Source organism: Wyeomyia smithii, chromosome 1 (assembly GCF_029784165.1).
Source record: "Wyeomyia smithii strain HCP4-BCI-WySm-NY-G18 chromosome 1, ASM2978416v1, whole genome shotgun sequence".
NCBI lineage: Eukaryota > Metazoa > Arthropoda > Insecta > Diptera > Culicidae > Wyeomyia > Wyeomyia smithii.
In genome coordinates this window covers 97,779,984-97,788,194 of record NC_073694.1, presented here as the reverse complement: position 1 = coordinate 97,788,194, position 8,211 = coordinate 97,779,984, and the positions used below count along the sequence as shown (strand labels likewise).

At 44.4% G+C, this 8,211-nt stretch overlaps 1 protein-coding gene across 1 annotated transcript; it reads right to left on the bottom strand.

Moving 5' to 3' along the window:
- Positions 1 to 1,825: 1,825 nt before the first annotated feature.
- LOC129718721 (uncharacterized) lies at positions 1,826 to 4,726 on the bottom strand. Its single transcript, XM_055669767.1, has 2 exons — positions 2,672 to 4,726; positions 1,826 to 2,587 (listed from the first exon to the last, which is right to left on the bottom strand). Exon 1 carries the CDS (start codon positions 4,445 to 4,447, stop codon positions 2,825 to 2,827), a length of 1,623 nt encoding a protein of 540 aa, XP_055525742.1. The 5' UTR covers positions 4,448 to 4,726; the 3' UTR covers positions 1,826 to 2,587; positions 2,672 to 2,824.
- Positions 4,727 to 8,211: the final 3,485 nt, after the last annotated feature.

Here is an 8,211-nt window from a genome sequence, read left to right as displayed (position 1 = left end):
ATTTTCGAGCCGTCCGTATAAAAATTGACGATGCCAGGTGGAAGATTAGGCCCTCCATTGTTCCACATAGAGCGGTTTGTTTCAATCACTCTATATGGAATATCCATGTTGGACCTAACGTCCATCCAGTCGGAGACTGTGGTTAATAGCGGAGTTAGTTTGAACTCCCTAAGTATGCGAAGGTGGCCGATTTGGTCCCCTTCAAGTATGGTTTTCCTCCTTTGCAACCTTAGAGCGCCAAGCTCTGCTTCCTTTTTCACATGAAGATGTAGAGGTAGTAGGCAAAGCATAGCTTCCATGGCTGCAGTTGGAGTTGTTCGCATAGCGCTGGTAACCGAAAGACATGCAAGTCTTTGAACTTTTTTGAGTTTGGCTTGCGCAGTCACTTCGTTCACCTTAGGCCACCACACTAGGGCAGCATAGGTGATTCTTGGTCGGGCAATGGTCTTGTAAGACCAGAGTGCCAAGTCTGGTTTCAGTCCCCAGGTCTTACCGAAGAGAGTTCTGCAGGCCCAGATCGCTGAGATCGCTTTCTTAGCGGCATGATCCAGTTGTGCAGACCAGTTCAGTTTCTTGTCCAGAATAATTCCGAGATATTTGACTTCATTGCTGAAGCCCAGTCTAACTCCACTCAGTATTGGAGGAGTGATGGAGATCGTCCTTCGTCTGCCGAATGGAATTAGGACTGTTTTTAAGGGGTTTATGTTTAGACCCTCCTGTAAACACCATGACATGGTGGTATTCAGAGCCGTTTGCATTCGGCTCGACAGAGTTGCGTCATCTTTACCTCTGACGATGAGGACGATGTCATCGGCGTATCCAATGACCTCGTAACCAAGCTGTGAAAGCTTGTTGAGAAGTGCGTCGACAACTAGTGACCATAACAAGGGCGAGAGAACTCCTCCTTGCGGACACCCCTTGATCACTGACATTGTTACAGACGAATCTCCCAAGGTTGCTGTGATCACTCTGCTAGAGAGCATTGCGTGTATCCAGTTCCTTGAAGTTTGGTCGATTCCCTTATTAGAAAGAGCCGTATCGATTGATGCAAAGGACGTGTTATCGAAGGCCCCTTCAATATCAAGAAAGGCACATAGCGCCGTCTCCTGATAACTTAGGGACTTTTCAATCAACGTCACTAAGCTGTGAAGAGCAGTTTCTGTTGACTTGCCGCTTTGATAGGCATGTTGGTTCCTGTTCAGCGGGGAGTCTTTAAGAAACTCATCACGGATATATTTATCCATTATTTTCTCCATCAACTTGAGAAGCGATGAAGTCAGACTTATGGGTCTGAAAGTTTTAGGTAGGGTTTTGTCCTTTCTTCCAACTTTGGGGATAAACACTACCTTCACCTTCAGCCAGTTATCCGGAATATGGCCCAGGATAAAGCTGGCTCTGAAGAGGTTGATGAGTTCGGACATGATAACTGCGGCCGATTTTTGTAGAAAGATGGGTAGTATGCCGTCTGGACCAGGAGACTTCATAGGGTCGAATGAGCTTAGAGCCCAACCTATTGAAGCTTCCGTGAACAGTCGACGGGCCAGCAGGATGGACTCCCGAGACGCCATATGTCTCGAATTGTCCTGCCGCGACCCATCACTATTCAGTTCTTCGGTCTCTGTCGATCCAGGAAAGTGGGTGTTTATAAGAACCTCCAGCGTTTCCTTGGTAGTGACAGTGAGGCATCCATCCTCTTTCCTCACCTGTCCTAAACCGTTAGTATGGTCTTTGGACATCGCCTTTTGGAGCCGCGTAGCTTCCGGCAGAGTTTGGATTCATTCACAGAAACTAACTCTGGATTTCCGTTTAGCCTTGCGTAGCTCGGCGTTGTATTTAGTGAGGGACGCCCTGTAGTCGTCCCAGTTAGACGTGACTTTTGCCCTGTTGAACAACCGCCTAGTTTCCCGACGAAGGTCACTAAGTTGATCATTCCACCAGGGTACGTCACGGCATACTGACCGCTGTGTTAGTGGACAGTTAGCGTCGAAAGCATCCATGATTCTGTTTTGTAGATCATTTGCTGCCGAATTCAGGTCAACAGAATTTCGAATGTTGCTGTAACTGAAAGTTCGTGAATCGATCAGGCGTTCCTTAAAGGATTCCCAATCTGTATTCTTAGGATTTCTGAACAGCTCTCTTTTCAGAGGGTTAGCCTCTATATTAAAAACGATGTGTCTGTGGTCCGACAAACTAGTTTCATCGGAGACATGCCAATTTTTAATCCTTTCAGAAATAGAGGCGCTACACAGAGTGAGATCAAGGACCTCCTGTCTAATAGCGTTGATAAACGTGGGGTTATTCCCTACATTACATACATTGACATCGTTAGAAGTAAGGTATTCAAGTAGGTACTCACCCCTGGTGTTGGTGTCCGAGCTGCCCCAGATCGTGTGGTGAGCGTTGGCATCGCAGCCGATCAGAAACGGCTTGTTGATGGCCTTGCAGTACCGCACGAGCGCAGCAACTTCGGGTGGCGGTATATCACCTTGGTCGCCCGGGAAGTAGGCCGACGCGACAACCATTTCCTGCTTTCCTCTGGTTGTCGGTACTTCAACCGTGACGGCAACGACGTCGCGTTGGATAAATTCTGTAATAGGTAAAAATTTTAGTTCTCTATTTAGCAGAATTGCAGTCCTTGGTTTGGACTGCGTGTCACAGTAGATTAACCTACCGTTAGGAGCGTTAAGTCCGAGAACTTTGGATTCGTTGATCCACGGCTCCTGGATGAAAGCAGCCGCTAGCTGCTCTTTGGCGAATCTCCTGCAAAGAACACCCGAGGCGCCTTTTGCGTGATGGAGATTCGCTTGCACGCAGCGAAGGCTGCTCACTTTGCAGTGAAGTTGCCGTCTTTGTCCGGATCGGAAGATGATCCTGGTATTGGCTGACGGCTGCCAACAGCGGTTTGGCTGGTTGATGGAAGTTGCTCTTCCTCACTGTTCGGCTTCGGTTGCAGCAGTCGATTGGCAACAGAAGGTCGTCGCGCACACTGTGGTGGTTTTTGACTCCGGGGGGTGCGACTTTTCGGTGGTTGATGCTTCACACTCTTGCGAGTCTTCGGCGGAACCGTCCGAGCAGCCGCGGGGTTGCGTTTTTTGGGTGGTGACAGGGCACTCACGGGGGAGCATCCTGCGCGTACCTTCCCAATCGCAGGGTTGCGTTTGGGTGGTTGTGGGGCACTCCCGGAGGAGTTTCCCACGCGAACCTTTAGCCCATTCGCAGGATCGTTTTGCCTGGGTGGTGGCAGAGTACTCCCGGAGGAGTTACCCGCACGTACCTTCCCTGACATTGCGACGGAGTCTTTCCCGCCTGTGACGTTCGGCCTTCCGCTTACCTTTCGGATGCGTGCTTTGCCGAAACCGTAGTGCAGTTCATAATTTCTACTCTCAACGAGTTTGGCCGATTCTTCGTCAATATCCAGAACTAGTTCGACCAAGGTCTTTACCAATTTGCGGTTACAGACTCGCCACATTTTGGTAGAGAGATGGTCGTTCTGATTCTGGAGTGAACGAAGAATCTTCTCGTCCGGAGAGTTCGCACTGTCCGCGAAGTAACCGACATACCGTCTGGCCTTCGGCAGATCCTTCATGTGGTATACACGAAGTTGTGCTCCCTCCCATGGTACGAGAGAAGGTACCTCCCTTTCCAACCACTGCACTGTGTCGTTGTCGGCACAGGCAAGTTGCAGGAAGCCATTTTTTAGATGGCAACCGTTAAACTTGGGCTTGGTGGTTGGATTTTCCTGGTTCGCAATGTGATCGAGGATGGAGGTCCGGACAGCCTGAAGCTGGTCCGTTGTGAGTAGGGAGCTGGGGTGGGTAGCAGAAGTAACCGCAAGGCTTATAGCTCCCACCATGTCCCTATATGTGGCCTTCGGGAGCGGCTTCGAACCCGATGACCCCAAACCAGTGCCGTTCCGCAGTTTTTTAGGCTGTGGACACTTAGTACTGGTGTTTGGTGACACCAAGTCGTCCGACCGCTGTCGCTTGACGGCAACTTGGTTCGATTGAGCAGGCTGCTCTGTTGGAAGGAGGGCCAGCTTCCTGGCTTCTTCGTACGAGAGACCGGAGCGAAGATTTTTGCTCAGTCGCCGCCTTTGCGCATTTGAAAGTCGCTTGACAAGGGGTGCCGATGATTCGGGTTTCCCTTCGTCATCGGGCCTTGTCTGTGGACCGGGAACTAAGTCCATTTGACTTTCGTCATTCCCTTGTGGAGAAAGTAGGATTAAGGATGAAGCCGAGGGTCCTCCGTCCAGCGATTCGCTGTCGAGGTTGAAATCATCCTCATGCTCCATCTCCTCCGTTCTGCCCGGTGCGTTTGTTTTTATTGGACTACGCTCCGATGAGTCCATGGGTTCCGGCAAAGAAAGGCTGCCGGTGGCCGAATTTTGTGAAGTTTTGTCGTTCATAAAATTCCCACGAGTCGCTGGGTAAAGAAGAGTCCGCTGCATCAGTGACCCGCGTGATGCAGTAAGGGCTAATTACTGTGAAGGGTGCCCTGGTACTCCACAGGCTCCGTTAGAGGCTGGGTATTTCTTAAACCCCCCCCACCACGTCATCCATCGGCACGGGTCGCATTACACCTTAGCTTAGGGGTTTTAACCATTGGATTTTACGCAACAGCCATGGTTAAGAGCTGTTGCAACCATCCTCCTTTACAGGGGCTTTGGACCCTCTGCTACAGTTCTCAATAATTCAAGTCTATTCGTAAAGGCTAAACTGAACCAAGAGAATCGTAACAGGCGGAGTTAGACGAAACAGTAAGGTGAAGTGATAAAGAGCACAAGTGATAATACCGCTGTTAAAACCTCCTTCAGGGGCAATTTGGGTATGGACAACTTCAGCAGGATTTCTGCAGCAATCCCTATTTGATAGGGAGTCGCCCTACATCGAGAGCGGTCGTTTTTTGGCAAATATTGCATGAAAAGACTAAATAAAACCTCTCGAAGAAAACCACTGCTGAAATTGTCCGATACTCAAGCTGTAAAACAAACATTTTCACTTCGTTATATCATTTTGATAAAAAAAAACACACAAGAAATAAAGGTAATTTTTCAATTAATAACTTAGCTCAAGTTTCATATTCTAATCTCGAATTTTATATTCTAATCTAACAATATGTTTTAAAATGATTTTTAATGTAATAATAAGAAAAGCTAGTCTCGAGGCTAAGCTAGACGCCCCAGCTTCAAATTTCAGCTCGGGAGAGACTGTTTGTATCAATAATATCGTAGCTCTAGCCCCGCGATTGTTTTGTACTGTGAACGGTTGACCGCGAAGCGCGAAGTCTGTGTGACGATGTCCCGAATCGGAACATAGGACCAAGACTTTTCATGTATTGCAATGATTTCAAATTGATGGTAACCGATTATCAGTCGTGTTATCAATTTAAAATATAACGTTCAATCTTGTTTTAATATTTTGTTTTCTAACGATTTTTCCGATGGTTTTATTTTCAACAGCTCAGTTGATGTTAAGTACCTTTTAACCATTATGGTCTTCCGGTTCTTTTAATAATTTTACAGAGTTTGTTGTTATGTATCTGTGAGTATTTTCTATTGTTGGTTATACTGGGTTGATGGCAGTGACTGCCATGGCTGCTTCGATAATCTTGATCCTCCACTGCTTCCGTATCACCTTGACTATAGTGATGCTCAGATGTATCCCAATTCCCAACCACGATAATCAGAATAATCAGCTTGTCGCCTCGGTTTTCTAATATTCTAGTGTGTACTTCCTGAGTGTCGATAATGGTGACGTCTTGGTCACGGATCTGTTTTGTTGGCTGCGTGTTGACGTTGCCCACGTTGGAATTTGGTTGTGTCGTTGGTTAGTTGGTTGTGCTGCTAGTTGATACTGATGGTTGTTGTGCAAATTTGAATGTTTATACTCGTTAGAATAGCTAATGTTTATTCTAGTGGGTTTTTATACTGATTTGAAAATTGCTGTACCTGTTAAATCGATGCCTGTAGATTTACTGCTTTTATAAAGTTTATAGTTTTCTTCCTTGCTGATGTCGTCGTCCAGTATTTCCTGTACCGATATGCTTAGGTTACAGTTTTTTTCTGCATCATAAAGTCAGCATGTGGTAAGAATGAGTTCCACTGTAATCCTAGTGTGGCAGGTCGGGCACATAGCGGGATTATCGCTCTTTGCCTAGTGGCCGGGTGTTACTCTAGAGTGGCCAATTTTTAGCTTTGTGATGGCTCTGTTTATTTATCTATCTTTTGAGTATGAAGTGTTCCATAAGAAGGGTGTGTTTTTGATGCGTCTTAGTTTGTTGGTGCTGCGCGTCCATGTGTTGCACCAGATAGATGTAATTTGTTCGTTTGCTAGCTGTTGGCGAAAATTTAGCGCTGAATATTGATTGGTGTGGAGGGAGGCAGATGGCGGTTTTTTTTTATTCACTTCACTTCCGTTCGAGCGTCTTGATAGAAAAATTTTCACAACACTTTTTCACTTTTTATTCACTTCCACTATTTATTTCTATCACTTTTTATTTTTCACTTTTCACTTGCAAATACGTATTTCGGCACTGACATAGTGCCTTCGTCAGTGCTTATTTTGGACAGATGGCGGTGTTAAATTCGCGTGTGTAAATGCCGCAGCCGACTCCGTCCACTGTTTTTGAGCCATCTGTGTATAGGTATGTGATTGGGGTGCAGGTATACTGCTTTGTGGAGTTCGTTGAATTTAGTGTGTTATGTTTTTGGAAAAAGTTTGTCTGGGGTTCCAATGTTTACTGTGAGTATTTTTTCTCCCAGTCTAAAGGTTTTCCTTTACGATAGGTATGGGTGGCATGATATGTAAAGTTCGCTTAGCATGCCTTCTGCTGTGTTTGAGAGATGAGATCTTGCGTTTAGTATTTCTCTGGATAATTACTTCAAAACGTAATTTATTGTTTTTCTGTTCAGCATTAGGTATAGTGGAAGCATGCCACTTTCTGATAGGATGCTTTCTCTGGTGCTGGGTATTTAATGTCTCTTTTTCTGTGGCTTAAGCCTTCCGTCTCTGGAAAGCAAACTTTAAATTCAATGTTTGTCAATAAAAGTTTTATTATTTATTTTTTCTTATATTAAATATAGATAAGACACCACCATCACTGCGGCAGGAATTAAAGAATTTTCTGGTTTTTCCGCCAACCCCGAAACGAAGTTTTGCTCACAGGAACTACAAAACGCCCACTTATCCAATTTTGACGGCCGATGAACGGCTTCAAGATATAATCTTGAAAGAAAACATTAAACAAGAGTTGTAAATAGCAAAAAAACAGAGCAGAAATAAGAAAAACAAAAAAGATGTTGAAAGAAGAAGAAAAGAAAATGAGAAAAAATAATATACTAAATCGACGCATAGAGAAAGAAGATATTTGACGGAAGAAAGAAGAAGCAAAATGAATTAAACTCGAAGAGAAGAAAAAAACACTGAAAAAGAAGTCAGTTTCTAAGAAGAAAGCGAAGATGGTTGTTTGAACATGATTACTGTGTAATATTTTTTTATTCATGTAGCTGTTCTTGTCAGCTCCGGTTAGCTGAAGTCATATTATTCATTACAAAATATCCAAATATTTTAAAATAAAATACTATCACAGCGTTAAGTTTTTGAAATGTTAATTTTAGTGAAATGAAAGAAATATGGAATCAATCGTCTTCTAAACACTGATATTTTTAAAACTTTCTCTTTGGTAGAATGCCCTCTAACTCCCCTTTCCTTCAACGAAAACAATCGTAAGATATTTGCAGACTCGCTTTTCCTTTAACCCTTACTTAATTGTCATTAATGTTCTTTGACGATGGTAGGACGAGAGTTGGCAGCCCTTGCACGCTGACCACATTTCATTTTTTGTGCGGCAGTTTTTTTACTGATTACGGGGTTAAAATGGCATTAAAAATACTACAAATTGTGTTAATTTATGTTACGGGATAACTGTGAAGTGAAAACAATAGAAACTAATAACATGTAACTGAGAAATGAGGTGAAAATATTCGACTCTAGTTCAAGTGCACGACTGCCAAAAATCCTTGTGTGTGTTAATAAAAAAGTGTCGCAAAATCGCAAGTATACAAACGGGAGGCATCAACATGGTGTGTGTATTGTCGTATTCCAGTGTTTTCGATTGTCAGACGAACAAATGAGATAAGTACATACACATATAATGTAATCTGTAAATAGCGGTAGTTACTATAGCGGAGAAATTTGACCTATGCATACAAAA